This window comes from Sciurus vulgaris (assembly GCF_902686455.1).
Source record: "Sciurus vulgaris genome assembly, chromosome: 2".
Classification (NCBI taxonomy): Eukaryota; Metazoa; Chordata; class Mammalia; order Rodentia; family Sciuridae; genus Sciurus; species Sciurus vulgaris.
This window is the reverse complement of record NC_136462.1, coordinates 118449819-118465974: the sequence shown is the minus strand read 5'-3', so window position 1 is coordinate 118465974 and position 16156 is coordinate 118449819. Positions and strand designations below refer to the sequence as shown.

General features: G+C 33.7%; 1 protein-coding gene across 1 annotated transcript in view; it reads left to right on the top strand.

Moving 5' to 3' along the window:
• Positions 1 to 16156, top strand: part of MYO9A (myosin IXA) — a 285639-nt gene that overhangs the window by 187523 nt on the left and 81960 nt on the right. The window contains 8 exon segments of the mRNA XM_079123120.1: positions 1775 to 1855; positions 3841 to 3951; positions 4641 to 4763; positions 6259 to 6408; positions 7594 to 7913; positions 8877 to 10484; positions 13456 to 13555; positions 14048 to 14233. Coding sequence (XP_078979246.1) covers positions 1775 to 1855; positions 3841 to 3951; positions 4641 to 4763; positions 6259 to 6408; positions 7594 to 7913; positions 8877 to 10484; positions 13456 to 13555; positions 14048 to 14233 — 2679 coding nt within the window.

Sequence of the window (16156 nt, the reverse complement as noted above, 5' to 3'; positions counted from 1 at the left end):
TGTAGCAGCAGCCTGTTAGAAATTACTAGGCATGCAGAGTCAGGAAAATAATAATTCATAACAAGAGACAGGTGAGGGGGATCATTACAAACAGATATAAAAATGATAGACATGGTGTAAATAGTAGGTAAGAATTTCTAAATCGTATTATAGATCTTTTAAATATGCTCATGGATATAATGAGAAAAATGAATATGATGATAAAAATAGAAGATACTTCTTTTGGAGTATACAACAATCTCTGCACATTCTGCATACTGCTTCAGGAGAGGAAGCTGCCATCTTTTCCTCTTTATCATTTCCTGTTGCAACCAATAAAGAACATTTATATGTTAAGGAGAAGTAAAAAAGACTCTAAATGAATTTTTTTTTTTTTTTAATTCTGAGACAGGGTCTTGCTCAGGGCCTTGATCAGTTGCTGGGGCTAACTTTGAACTTGCAATCTTCCTGGCTCAGCCGCCCAAGCTGCTAGGATTACAGGCCTATGCCACCATACCTGACTCAAATGGAACTTTTAAAGATTAAAAATGTAATGTTAGATAATAAAAAATAAAATAGATGAGATTAACATTCTTTTAGCACAGAAGTAGTAAATTTAAAATCATTTAATATAAAGTTCAAAAAAGAAACAACAAAGATGGGGGGAAAAGAAAATAGCATCAATCACTTGTAGGATAATTCTTACCAATATTCTAATCAGTTCAAAGAACCACAGTAAGTAGACAATTAGGAAGGATTTTAAAGACCTGAACAACACTATTAACCTTCTTGATTTCAGCCAACAAACAACTACAGAATATTAATTCATCTAAGTGCCTATGGAACTCTTGTCAGTATAGGTCATGAACTAGGCTAGAAAACAAAACAAATATAATAAGTTAAAATCATACAAAATGTTTTTATTTGATTATGATGGAATTTAACTAAAAATCAAAGAAAAGTAACAATCACCAACTAGTTGGAAAACAAAAGCCAGACTTCTAAATAATACATGAAACAGGAAAAAATTAGAAATATTTTAAATGGAATGAAATATCAAAATTTGTGCATTACAGCTAAGGCAGTACTTCAAGGTTAATTGATAGCATTGAATGTTTTTTATTAGAAAAGCAGCTAGGTCTTAATTCAATAATCTAAACTTACCATAATAAAACAATAAGAAAGTCAAACTTAAAGATAGGGAAAGAAGGAAATAATAAAGATAACAGTAGAATTCATTGAAATTGAACATAGAAAAATAATAGAGAAAAATCAATGGAAAAAAAAAAAAAACCTGCTTCTTTGAACTGGTTAGGAAATTGGTGAACTTTTAACCATACTGATCAGAAAAAAAGAGAAGGTACAAATTACTATTACCAGGAATGAAAAAGGACATCCCTGCGTACTGTGCACGCATTAATGAAAATTAAAGCAAGGGATTACTACCTTTCTGGAACCCTCCTGAGTGATTTTAAAAGTTCTTGAAGAAGGCATGAGTTTGGAAAAAAGAAAAAAAAAAAAAAGAAGGCAGCAAGAGTTTAAGGTTTTTTTATGAAATGCGAAGAATAGTGAAAAAAGTATTCTATACTTAGATTATTCTTTAGCTACGATCCATATCCTCTTTTGTCCTTCGTTTAACCAGAATGGGAATATACACAATTTGTTTTCCCGAATATACCCCTTTCTGTGAATGCATAGAAAGTTTTTTTCATATTTTGTCAATATTATTATTTACATTTATGATCATTTGTTGTCAATTTGGAATGAGAGTATGCTAAATATATTGCTTTTGCAGGCATCCTTAAGCAAGCTAATGGAGACACTTGGTCAAGCAGAACCGTATTTTGTAAAATGCATTCGCTCTAATGCTGAAAAGGTAAAAATGTCCTATAAATGATTACACGTAACTCAGTTACTTCAAGATTTAATTCTTTTAAAGAGAATAAATAGAGGGAGGAGATATCTATAATATTTATGAGGATAAGAATGTTTCATAAATATTTTCTGTGGTTAGTCTTCCAGTTTCTATACTTACTGTATACAAGTTGTTTTCATGCGTTTGATTTAGTATCTCCTAGAGTTTGAGAAGCAAATACATCTTGAAATTCCATCAGAAAAAAAAAAGATTTTTCTTTGAAACTTTTGTAACCATAAAGACTAATCTCTTGTTTGAATATATGCAATACCTCTTTTTAAAAAATTGCTTAGCAGTTTTCTTGTTTGGAGATTTTTATCCCTGTAACTGAGGAAAGATACTGTAGATATTCTTTATTCCTTTCTCTTTTCTATGACAGTTTTCTTAGAATTTTTTTTTTTTTTTTAATTTAGGGATTCTTATCCCTATAACTTAGGGAAGATACCAAGACATTCTTGATTCCTTTTTTTTTTTTTTTCCTGTGACAGTTCCCTTAACTAGAGCTTTTCAAAACATAGTAAGTGTAAAATATTTGTCATCTTCATTTGTGCTCATCATAGGAAAAAATTAGTTCCCAGCCTAAATAGCTAAAATACAGTAGGAATTGTAGCTTTCTAAAGTATTTATTTATTTATTTATTTATTTATTTGGTAGTGAGGATTGAACCCAGGGGTGCTTAACCACTGAGACACAACCGCAGCCCTTTTCATTTTTTATTTTCAGACAGGACTTTGCTAAGTTGCTGTGGCTGGCCTTGAATTTATAGTACTCCTGCCTGGGACTCCCAAGTTGCTGGGATTGCAAGTGTATGCCTGCATGCCTGGCAACTTAAGTTTTAAGAAGCAATCTGCAACTCTGTTATTTAAAAGCTTTATAACCTTAGACAAATTATTTCATTATTCTGTGGCTAAAATGTTTTCACTGGGTAATAGTATACTTATAGGACTAACCTCACAGTGCTTTGTGAGTACATATATAATTCCTATCTATGAAGTGCTTAACTTCCTGCCTTAATTCCTGCCTAAATGTTAGCTATTCTCTTATAGTGACCCTGCTATACATAGTTCAATTAATGAAGTATTTTAGGGCACAGAATAAGTACTAAATAATCTTAACTATTATTATTTAACATAAATTGGTCATTTGATTTCAGATATTTTGTTTCCTTGATAGCTGGTATGTTCCATCTAGCTGCAAAGGAAAATATTTGGGATTGCCTTAGAGGATCACTGAAGACAGTATTTAGGGAACAGGGAATATATCAGAAGCTCCAAAGAAAGCTTCTTTTGAATGTCTAAAAACTTGCCTAGTGAGATATCTACTCGTGATAAGATGTTGAATAGCACCTCCCATTAGTCTCTCTTCCCTGTTGGTGCTCATATAATGAAGAAATTTGTTGTGAGGGGCTTCCAAGAATTTTTTTTTATTTTCAATATTTTATACCAGTGTCATCAGCAAGAAGTATTAGGAAATAAATTAGTCTTTACTTTCTATTAGAAGAAGAAATCTGTTGGCACTCAGTTAACAAGCAACTGAATGGAGGTGGGTCAGTTGGTTTCTTAATGATGTTATAGATAAAATCATAATGAAATACAAAAATATAAACAACTCTGACTATGTAAATGTAGATTAGTCTTGTTACAGATTTTGTAGTAGCTAGACTGAGGTCTCTCTGGGTGAGTACATTCCTATGGAACTTTTAAAGTCTTCTATATTCATAAACAGAGATACCTAGACACTTGTATTCTCTTTTCTTAGGGCCAGTCAGGACTTTTTTGAAGCTACCAACTGGGTAGGGAACTTGTCCTATCACCTTAACTATATCTGAACCAGACAGCCCCCATTCAATTCCTAGATATAAAAATGTTAGCCATGTCTGTAAAATGGATATTAATTTGGAAATTTGCTGTTCTGGGTTAATATTTTTTTCTATTTGTATTTTTTAGCTGCCTTTAAGATTCAGTGATGCCTTGGTACTTCGACAGCTCCGTTACACTGGGATGCTAGAAACAGTTCGAATTCGCCAGTCAGGATACAGCTCCAAATATTCTTTCCAGGTTATGCTACTATAATAATATTTAAATATATATTCACATCAAGCAAATTATTCCCACATTTCTTGCTGCTTATTTATTTGGAGATCACTTGTCTATTTTCCTTAATTTTCTCTTTCCAATCTGCTTTTTGTATGCAGAATTTAAAAGGGTTAAAGAGTTCTCACTTCATTGAATGCCAGCAATCACTTTAAGTTTGTGTTGTACTAGAATCTAGTATTTGATTACTCTCATTTAATCAGAATGTTTGATGATAATGTTTATTCTTAATATCTTCATACTGATATCTTAATACTAATGTCTCTAGTAATTGAAATGGTTCAATCAGAATTATCTAGTCCAAAGAAAAGTTTCCATTTGGCTTTCTCTAAATTTACTCAGCAGGATTTTCTTCAATTAGGAAACTATCACAAATGTACACATCTATTTCTTTTGTCTTTAATACAGCTTTTTCCAAACAAGATAATTAGCTTCTGCCCTCCTCCTTCATTTTTGTTTTTGATTATGGAACATGTAGAGCTCAATATTTTACCCCTTTATAATACTTTGAATTAACAAATGCCTTATTTATTTTCTTTTTGGTTTCACTCTGTTTAAAAGAAAAAGAATAATAAAGAATAATGAGCTATTTTAGCATCTTTTTTACATATAATTCTCTTGTGATTTTACAACATTTTCTTTCTACTTTTCAGGACTTTGTGAGCCACTTCCATGTTCTTCTTCCCCGAAACACTATTCCATCCAAATTGAACATTCAGGATTTCGTTAGGAAAATAAATCTTAATCCAGATAATTATCAAGTTGGAAAAACCATGGTAAATATAACATATATAGTGTTTGTCAAAACTGAGTGCATTTTTGTATTTTAATAATGCAAACTTTAATTATATTTTATATAATTTTTATATAAATTTTTATAAAATAGCATACCAGATATTATAGTTTTTAGATAATGAAGTTGGTATTAATGATACAGCTTCAGGATGATAACTGTAATTCTAACTGTAATTTTAACTGTAATTTGAACCATCTCTGGCTGGACATTCCACTGTAATCACCCACTTGACTTCCCCAAAGTAACCTTATCCAGAATTCTTTACTGCCTTTAAAATATCAGCTACTTTCTTTTTCATTCATTTTCCAGTTTCTCAGACTAGAAAACATGATACAGTGGTCATCTTTGGCTTACCCTTCAATTTAATCCTTTTACAAAGTTCTGGGATTTTTATCTTTTTAAATTTTTCCTTACAAATGATTCTCACATCTTTCCCTATTTCTCCATCTCTACTGCTTTCATCTTCTTTTTGTTCCTTAGTTCTTTTCATCTGCATTACTTTTATAATAAGCAGCTTCTCATCTGCTTCTAGTCTGTTTTAGTCATTCCATTTAACTTTTTCTGCCCATAATATAAAAATCACCTTAATATACTTCTTTATGTTGGCCTCCTGCCAACCTCCTGACAACCTCCTAATGAAATTTAGACATCTTTCTCTCATTTAAGGACCTTCATGTTTCAACTTCATACAATTTATTATCCTGTTTGTGAAGATCAATTTTCCATTGTTTCCTGCGCATTCTTTTATTTCCAAGTCCTTGTGTTGCTGACGTGAGATTTTCTGTCTTTAGCCTTTATTAGCTACTATTTTCTTCTTTGGGCATATGATATATATCTGCTCTTAAAAGTGAAGTGCAGATCTTTTTTTTTTTTTCCCTAGTGCTGGGATTTGAACCCAGGACCTTGTGCTTGCAATGCAAGCACTGTACAACTGAGCTATATCCCTAACCCTGAAGTGCAAATATTATTTCTAAAGGGATATATCTGATTTATCTTTGTATACATCTGAATCCATAAAAATTCATTAGTGGAATAAAAGAATAAATAAATAAACTGATTCTGAGGAATAAGAAGACTTTTTAATGCATGTTGGATTTTGCATAGATTTATCATTGGCTTATTCATGTTACGATCAAGTTTCATGATTTCATAATCTGTTGTTCTCACCTCCCCCAACACCCTTGAAAAATATGACAAATTATCAGTACTTTGATTCATTTTGACAGTAATTTTTTTTAAGAAGAATAGTCTATCAATCTCTGCCATTGAAATTTTTCCTCACTTGTTCACCAATATTCTTTTTTTCAATTTGAGAATGACTACTTGATCAATTGATAGAAGTGTTTATTGGTACTTCATTTACAAATCTGCTATTATATTTCTTCTTCTCTGAAAACTTACCACAGAAATATAATTCATGAAATAATTTTTTTTTTCATTTCTTCTTAAGTTATATTCCCTTTCTCCTTCGGTAGGTCTTCCTAAAGGAGCAAGGACGACAGCACTTACAAGATCTGCTTCACCAAGAGGTACTCCGCAGAATAATATTGTTGCAGCGATGGTTTAGGGTCTTGTTGTGTAGACAGCATTTCCTCCATCTGAAACAGGCATCCATTATTATTCAGGTGAGAAGCAGAGAATTTTCTGCTTGAGATTGACAGATTTATTTTGCCTTTATTTTGTAACCATAACGATTTTACTATGAAACATTTAAATTATAATATAAACTTCAGAGATGAGACTATGTCCTCCTCATTATCAAAATGTCCATAGCACCCAACAGACTTACTGGTGTATAACAGTGGACTACTTATGTTTATTGTGTTGAATTTCAATTTTTAAAAAATTTTTAAATTTTAGATGGACCCATTACCTTTATTTTTATATGGTGCCAAGGATTGAACCTAGGGTCTCATGCATGCTAGACAAGTCTGCTACCACTGAGTTACAACCCCAGCCCTTGAATTTAAATTAATTTGAATAAATTGTAATATATTATCTTTTGAAGTATAAGCAAGGGCAAAGTAGTTATGAACCTTAATTTTTGTTGGTATAGTTATTTAATAGTTTTCTGAGTGATATTTCTGAGTTTTGTGCATATTGTTACTAGGCACTTATTTGGAGTGATAAGTACCTTATTTCACACTTCACTGTTTTTATTATCCCTCCTGTTGTTTTATAACATTGGGTCTTCAAAAGATTTTTTCTATTTGTTCATGAAAATATTACAATTACCTTCATATTTAGTTATTTTAAACCTATTAATGTTATTTGGACAAACTGTATCAAAAGAATATGACATAATTTATTAAAAGTAATTTACAGGGATTGGGGTTGTGGCTCAGTGGTAGAGTGTTCACCTAGCACATGTGAGGTATTGGGTTCGATCCTCAGCACCACATAAAAATATAAATAAAATAAAGGTATTGGGTCCATCTGTGACTTAAAAAATAAAAAAAAATCTAAAGGCATGAAAGCATCCAGAAACTTAAATTCTATAATTAACTTTGTCAAAGTTATGTTATTTAACATAGATGTTTTAGTCAAGCATATGTGGAAAAGAAAACTTTTTTTTTTTTTTTTTTTTTTTTTTGGATGGTGCTGGGGATCAAACCCAGGGCCTTGTGCTTACAAGGCAAGCACTCTACCGACTGAGCTATCTCCCCAGCCCCAAGAAAACTTACTTTTAATCACCCAAAATTCAGTTTCTTAGCCACTTAACTTTTAATTGGCTTACCAAATCTCTCCTTTCCCCTTCCTTGTGAAAATGTGTAGTAACATGACGACTACTTTTTATTGTTTTCCCCCAGCAATTCTGGAGGAATTACCTGAATCAGAAGCAAGTCAGAGATGTAGCTGTGCGGAAGGATGCTTTTGTTATGGCTAGGGCAGCTACTCTTCTCCAAGCTTCCTGGCGTGCTCACTTAGAGAGGCAACGGTACTTGGAGCTTCGAGCTGCAGTCCTAATCATCCAACAGAAATGGAGGGAGATTTATAGGCGCAGGCATATGGCTGCTACTTGCATACAGGCAAGATGGAAAGGCTACAGGGAAAGTAAAAGGTACCAAGAACAGAAGAAAAAAATTATCCTTTTGCAGTCAACATGTAGAGGATTCAGAGCAAGACAAAGGTAATCTCTGTTACCATAATAATTGCTCACTCTCTCTTCCTCAGTACTTTGTTTATACCTCTGCTTTAACACTTGCATTACTATTTGTTGTCTGTAGTACATATTTATCTTTAGGCTATGATACCCATACTAGTTTTAACCTGCATTAAAATCTGGTCTATGATAAAAGTTAAATAAGTCTTAATTGAATTAAATTGGTTGAAAACTTACATGGTTAAAACTGCTAAGAATTAATTTTTTCATTAAGTTAATCTTATAAAATTGACATTATTCAACTCTTTATCTTCAGGAACAATTTCATATTTAAGGTTGAGGTTAAAGTAAGGATATTAAAATGAGAGTATGCTTTTTCTTTTTTGTGTGTGTGTTATTTTTTGTTTTTGTAGTGCTAGGAATCTAACTCAGGGCCTTGTGTATGCTAGACAACTGCTCTACTGCCAAGTCACATCCCCAACAACCCCTCCAATAGCTTTACTTCTGAGTTAGTTTACATTTTGTCTAGAATGCCCAGTTAGGAATAATACACATATTGAAGATACCATCTGACTCATGGAAATAGGAGAATATGAAATGGTGTGATCTGGTTAGTTTTAGAAATAACTTAAGTCTTTTTTTGTGTGTGTGGTGCTAGGGATTGAACCCAGGTCCTTGTGCACATGAGGCAAGCACCCTACCAACTGAGCTGTATCACCCAGCCCAATACTTAGATCTTATAAGAAGAAAATTTTAAAACTGGGTCCAAGTGGCACATGCCATGTTTCCAACTACATGAGGCAGTAGGAGGCTGAGGCAGTAGGAGCTCTTGAACCTGTAGTTTGAGGCCAACCTCAAACATAGCATAGCATCCAAAAAGAAAAGAAAGAAAGAAAAACAAAGAAAATTTTGTGACTTTCCATTTTTAAAAAATTCTCTTCAGTGGTAACCAAAAGATATCTGTAACCCATTTTGTCTGTTTTTACATAGATTTAAAGCTTTAAAAGAACAAAGGATAAAGGAAACACAGCTAGAACTTGGAATGGTGAATATCAAGGCATATGGAGCTCTGGAAATAGAGGGTTCAGATCCTTCAGAATGGGAGGATTGTTCCTTTGACAACAGAGAGAAAGCCATAGAGGAAGGTAAATCTGGAATAGAGAGTAATCGAATTAGCCGTGAAAGTTCAGTGGACTGCTCAAAGGAGTCTCCAGAGAAGTGGCAGGAGAGAGCCCGAAGCCAAAGTGGTGTGGACTTGAAGGAAGATGTGATTGTAAGAGAAAGGCCGAAGTCCTTGGAGGATCTCCATCAGAAGAAAGTAGTCCGGGCCAAAAGAGAAAGCCGGAGAATGAGAGAACTAGAGCAAGCTATATTTAGCTTAGAATTGCTTAAAGTTCGTTCTCTTGGTGGTATGTCACCTTCAGAGGAACGCAGATGGTCTACAGAACTTATGCCTGAAGGCCTTCAATCTCCACAGGGTACACCTGATAGTGAAAGCTCTCAAGGAAGTTTGGAACTTCTGAATTGTGAGGAAAGCCAAAAGAGTAAACTAGCATCCATAATTTTGGATGAAGGAGACTTGAAGTTTCCATCACCTAAGATATCTAGCAGTCCAAAATTTGATTCCCAGGACAGTGCCTTCAGTGCCTCAAGTGAGACAAACTATGCATTGATTCAAAAGGGAGCATCCTCTGACTCAGAGTGTTTGAAGAATGGGACTGTGAAGGAAAAGCCTGTGTGCAGTTCTGAACCTATTACCTGTAAACCACAACTGAGAGACTCTTTTTTATCAAATAGTCTGCCCACATTTTTTTATATTCCCCATCAAGACCCCCTGAAAGCAAGTTCCCAAGTAGACACAAGTATCCAAAGAAACAAACTATCAGAAAGTGAAGACAAACTGGGGGCAGCTCTTTCTTTGGATATCAACAGGGATGCCAGAAAGTATCATTTCTCAGAAGATAAAATGGTTCCTTCTTTTAATACAGATTCTTCTAATACTGTGCTTAAGAAGTTAGAAAAGCTAAACACAGAGAAGGAAGAAAGGCAAAAGCAGTTACAGCAGCAGAATGAAAAACAGATGATGGAACAGATTCATCAGCAGACAGATATTTTAGAGAAGGAGCATAAAGTTTTCAAGAAAATTGAAAAGCCAAGAACTGGGGAGTCTTTCCTGGCACCATCTTTCTGTCCACCAAAGCAAAGAATAGAGAGGCCATCATCTCTCTTCATCCTAAATTCTCCAAATAAGGAAGAACCCAGTGTACTAGAGTCCCCATCACTAGTGACTATAAAAGATACAGCTCTTACCCCAAAAGACAGTCCCTTTGCTCAATTGCCAGTGAGGGACCGACCTGTCACCCTGTTCTTTGAAAGAAAAGGAAACCCATGCCAGTCTAATACTGTCAGGGAATTATCCAAGACAGAAAGAATGGGCACCCAGGAAAGTATAGCCCATAAACTCTCTAATAATCGCATTTCAAAAAGAGAACACCTTAGGCCAATTCAGTCTTACAGCCACAAATCTGATGATCCTTCCAGAGAGGGGAGTACAAAAGCCATTTTCTTCACACCAAAGGACAATATGAGTACTCCTCTGTAAGTGAAATGTTTATTTATTTGTATAAGGTGGAAAGTTCTTATTATTAAGGTGCCATGTTTGTTTGTTGTCTTCCATACTGTGGATTAAACCAAGGGCCCTCACATATGCTCCATCCCTTATTATAGGTGTGCCAGGTTACCTTTTGGTGTGGGTGCTGCTCAAATTAGCCATTTTCTTTTTGTAAAAACATTCCCTTATTGTTGATTATATTCGCTACCTGAAATTGAATGTAGTTTTACCCTAGGAATCCTTGATAGCAGAGTTTATCATTCTTCCCAAGTAAGTGAAAAAGTGTTTGTGTGAAAGTGAGTATAGTGTTTATAAACAAGAGTAGGCATTCAGCAAATGCTGGTTGCGCTAGAGATATGAAGCTTAGCTGTCCAACTGTTTTTCTGATAAACATATTGCATAAAATTACCATCTTTACCATTCTTAAGTGTACAGTACAGTTATGTTAACTATATACCCTTTGTTATGTAATAGAACCCTAGAACATTTTCTTCTTATAAAACTAAAACTATACCCATTGAACAACTCACTTTTTCCCCTCTCCTTAGCCCCTGGCAACCACCATTCTTCCTGTTTCTAAGAGTTGAACTATATTAGAAACCTTATGTAAATGAAAGTTCCTTAAGATATTTTTAAAGCTGGTGGTTGTCATGAGAAAATTTCTTTTTCTTCTTGTTTTTCAATACTGGGTATGGAACCCAGTACCTTCTGCGTGCTAGGCAAATACTCAACATACTGATCTACATCCTCTAGCCCAGAAAAACATTTTTGAAGGGACATAAGGGCAATAAAATTTAAGATATTCATATTGAGTCTTTGTGTACAATGGGTTCTTTCAATTTTTATAGGAAACTATCACTGATGAAAGGAAGGCTGTATCTTAGGGCTAAAACAATTAAATTTCACAATAGCAATGAAAATACCTTTTTCTCTCCTATTATAGTCTGAGTATTTAAATCTTTCACAGCCTTTAAAATTGCATAAAATTTTATAGAAACCCTTATCAATATGGGCAACAACAATTGATATTTTTCTTCTAAGGGTCTCTGCATATTATGAAATGCATTTTTAACTTGACAACTTGAAGTTACATTCCTGCACATGAGCCTAGAGATTGTGTAGATGTTCAAAGGCTCTGGTTTAGCACTTACGCCAGTAAAACTGTGTTAAAAAGACAGTTCCTATCATTCTGATTAATAACATGATATGTCATTTCTATGTATGTGTGTGTATAGACTTGAACATAAAGTAGCTGCTGGATCTATGAATTTGTTTTGTAAAGACTTAATTGTAGACTCAAAAAACATTAATCATCCTGGCGAATTATCCCTTTTACATTTTTCCAAGATAATATAGTCTTAAGTGTATTTGATCTAGTTTGTTTACCATATTAATGATCTACTTATCTTCAAATGATTATATATTAGATTGTTTACATGAAAGTATCAGCATTGGGTCTCATGATTAGGAAGTAGTGCTAGGTTAGTGTTCTTTTCATACCATAATAGTGATAGCTACATAGTGGTCTTCATCTTTTTAATGAGGGATAACAAAAGAAATCATGGGGAAATCTAATGAAAATTCCAGGAGTTTTAAGTTACTTTGGACGATAAAGATCCTATTAATTGTTTTCTTTCTCTTTGGAAGCAGGTAAGTAGGGTTAGCTGTGGCAAGAGAGATTTTATGGTCATAAGGGAATCCTTTAGGAACTAAAATTTAAAATTATTTGGCTTGATCATATACTGGTCAGAAAAGGAGATCTCTGAGAAACTTTTAGGTAGTAAAGATTGCCATCTGTGTTTATTTAAGGATTGTTACTTAGGAGCAAAGGAGCCTAGACTTCATTTATAAAAGTTAAATAACAGGAGACTGAGGCAGGAGGATTGCAAGTTCCAGGCCAACCTCAGCAATTTAGCAAGGTCCCAAGCTACTTAACAAGACTCTGTCTCAAAATATAAACTAAAAAGGTCTGGGGATGTAACTCAAAGGTAAAGCTCCCTGGGTTCAATCCCCAAGTACCAAAAAACAAAACAAACAAACAAAAACAACAACAACAACAACAACAACAACAATTTTTAAAAATGTTAAAGATTTTGAATAGAAGAGCCATTAACCTGTCAACTTGTATTTTCGAACAGTTCTATGTTAAGAGGTAGGATATGATTCTTAAGAAGCTTATATTAATATAGTCCTCCTGAGGTGAGTTTAGCAATATGTTGTTGATAAATTTTAAGACTCATGGGACTGAATTAATATCATTGAGACAATGAAAGCATATGTTCTTTTCAGATCCTGACATCCATTTCTGCACAGAACTTAATGATACACATCATATAGTTACTCAAGCATATTAAATTTTACAAGCCAACACTATAACATCTAAATTGTTTGAAACATTCTTCCTTTAGTTTGTTAACAGTTTCTTATCCTGGCAGTGTTGTTGTTATTCTGTATATCCTCAAGTTTTAAAACTGAGACAGTAGATGAAAGCTACAGAGAAAGATTTCAGGAAGAGAATTATTTAGCCATTAGGAGCCATCTTCAGTATTTTAAAAAGCCAGTATTAACACTGGCTTATCAGGTATTTCATAATGATTAGATGAAAAGGCCCCTTCTAAGACTAGTATCCCAAAGATTTGGGGAATTTGGTATTATCAGTTTCACTTAAGGTTTTGAACTAAACTCTCCTTAAACATAATGTCACCATAGTGGAGTATACCCAGTGATTATCATGGCAGAGACTCGAGGAATCATGTCATACATGTAGACTCTTGATAATAGTATTGATAAGGTAAACAGAAAAAAATCTGAGTTTTTATTTTGGGGATTGACTAAGATCTGAAAATATTTTTAGAATTTGCTAGAATTCTTTGATTTATAATTCATGATGAATTTTAAGACTACTTCCATGGAATATCTGCTAGGAATTGAAATGTAATCCTTTTGTTTTATTTAAAGTGTAAACAAGGAAGCCTTAAACAAAAGAAATCCTCAAATCCCTAAACAAGATGAACCAGCTTTGAAACCTGTGAAGTTAGTTGGGCCAGGCCAACAAGAGGCAAGTATCTTTGTATGTGAAGTAGTTGCATGTTATTCTGGAAGTTACTTGTTCTTGTAGATAGAGTACCTTATCTCTTTATTTACTTCCAGGTGTTTTTAGAGAAAGAAGGTGTGAGCTAAACTTGTTACAATTAGGAAGGTGTACTCCAGGAAAAGAATGGTGCCTTAACACTTAGATTATATTTACAAAAAATAGAATTTGCTAAGAAAAATTGCAGTTTATTCAGATGACTTTGGTGTGATATTATGGTAGTAGAGGATGCTTTACTTGGCTATGTAGAACAACAACATAGATTTAGTTTCCATTTTTATTCTTGGTCGAGAGTAACATTTGGATTCCTTTTGGTCATCTCATTTCTATTAATGGAAAGGGCATTGGGGTGGAGGGATATTTCAAGAAATTCATGAACCCTCTTTCATTGGCATCATTTCCAAAACAGAACAAAACAAAACATTGTTGTGTTATTTGTTTTATCATTTGGTCAAGCAGGTTGCCAGACCGGCCCATAAAAAGAAAGCTCGAATGGCGCGGACGCGCTCCGATTTCTTGACTAGAGGTACTTTTGCGGATGGGGAGGGGGATACAGAGGAAGATGATTACGATGACCAAGCTTCTCACTCTGAGCTAGGGCCTGCATCCAGCCTGGGTCAGGCCTCTCACAGTGACTCCGAAATGGTAAATTTATAGCAATATAAAAAAAAGTAGATAGCAAGCAAGTCTATTGGGAATAGTCTTTGCTAATCTAAAGCTAATCTTCACAGCTTCTTTCCATTTATTGGTTTGTACATGGGAAACTTCAGTGAACACAGCAACTGTGTAGCTAAGTCTTAATACTCAAATAAAGGGCATTTTAACAGTACATAATCAAATCATAAATCAAGCAAAATTAAAGCTATTTAACTTAGTACTGATGTAAAAATTTTTGATGTTATATCTTGAATTTTTTATATCCTTGAATTTTTTTTTTCTGTCAGAGGCCAGATAATAAATATTTTAGAATTTGTAGATTGTAGAGACTCTGTAGTTATTTGATTTGGCCACTGTAGTGTGAAAGCAGCCAAGAAAATCAGTATTCTAATGAAACTACAGAAACAGGCAATGGATTATGTTTGACCTGCTGGTCATAGTTTATTGATCCTGGTGTAGGGAATAGGTTATCTATTAAAATAATTAAGTAGATTTTAACTGAAATATTGTTCACTTTTTAAATTTATTTTTTGTTATTTGATACTTTTTTTTTAAGCCTTTAAACTTGGTCCCTCCCTCCTATTTTTTAGTAATGAAAATAAGCATGAATTTTTAAAACTCCAGTAAGCAAAATGTGTCTCCCTGAACCAGCCCAATCAAATAGAAAACTCTGTGTAGTATGAATTTATATTAATCATAAATTATAACATTGGAGTTGTGTTTTAATACTTAACTTTATCATAATCTCAACCAAAATTAGGAGTGCATTTATGGTTTGACAAGTATGTTTTATTTCCATGCGTATCTATGAGTTGGCTGTGCACTATTCTTCTTTAATGTCTGTTTATTGTGGGAGAAAATTTTATCATAATCTTTGAATTATTAAAGATTTTAGTTTAATTGTTTTAAGCTGTTAGAATTGTGTTGAAGACCAAGATAACTAGTATTTTTCCTAATTTCCAAAATAACCTCATTGTTTTTTGTGAGCAGTGTTCCCCACTTTTTCTTGATAATATTGATGTTCTTTGAGGAAAAAAAAAAAAAAAGTGAAAACAGAAGAATGTAGGACACGTTTTTTGATTAAACAAATGTCATTAACTTGAGCCAAACTATAGGATTGTAGAAGTTGGAAACAGTTTGTATTATCTGTTAATATATATGATTAGAGATAACATGTCTTCAGTGTAGTATCAAATAATTCCATTTTGAAGGTGCCCTATTTTTGAGTTATAAATAATGAAAGTCTTGGTTATGATTAGTAAATATGAAATTTTATATTAGAACAAACTAATTTTATTAAAAATGCTGTTTTAGGTAGCATACGTAGATTTGTGGAAGAACTTAGCATTTATACCTGCTGTTTTGTTCCTGGGGTTTCCTTTGTAACAACCTCTAGTCTTTTTGGTAGTGGAATTCTTTCATACTGGGAACTTTTGCTGAGATGAACCAGAAAGTTGGGCTTTCTGCTTGGAGCATTCAGCTCCTTTGGTGTTCTAGTGTCTGATCACCTGCTTGATGGTCACTGCATGCCAGTAGTTGTAGCGCACCTTGCACAGTGTGTTTGTCATCTCTCCAGCTTTCTCACTGTCTTCTTTTGTCACTAGCTATTTTAGGAACAGGCAATGATGCTTGTTTCTGGTAGACATTTGCATGAAAAAGCTTTGCTTTCTAGTATATGCTAACAGATACTTATTAGGGTGGGGAGGATAGGAACAATTTTAAAATGTGTTTCTCTGTTTGTCTTGAAAATATGCCTTGCTCTAACATTATCTGATATTATGAAGATGAAACTTCTTGTTTCTAAGTGGAGTCTACTGTAAAAAATCCAGATGTTTTTAAAGGGATTTGATTTTGGAGGGCACATGGAATTTTAAAAGCTGAACTTTTCCCCCTGGATTAAGTGATATTATC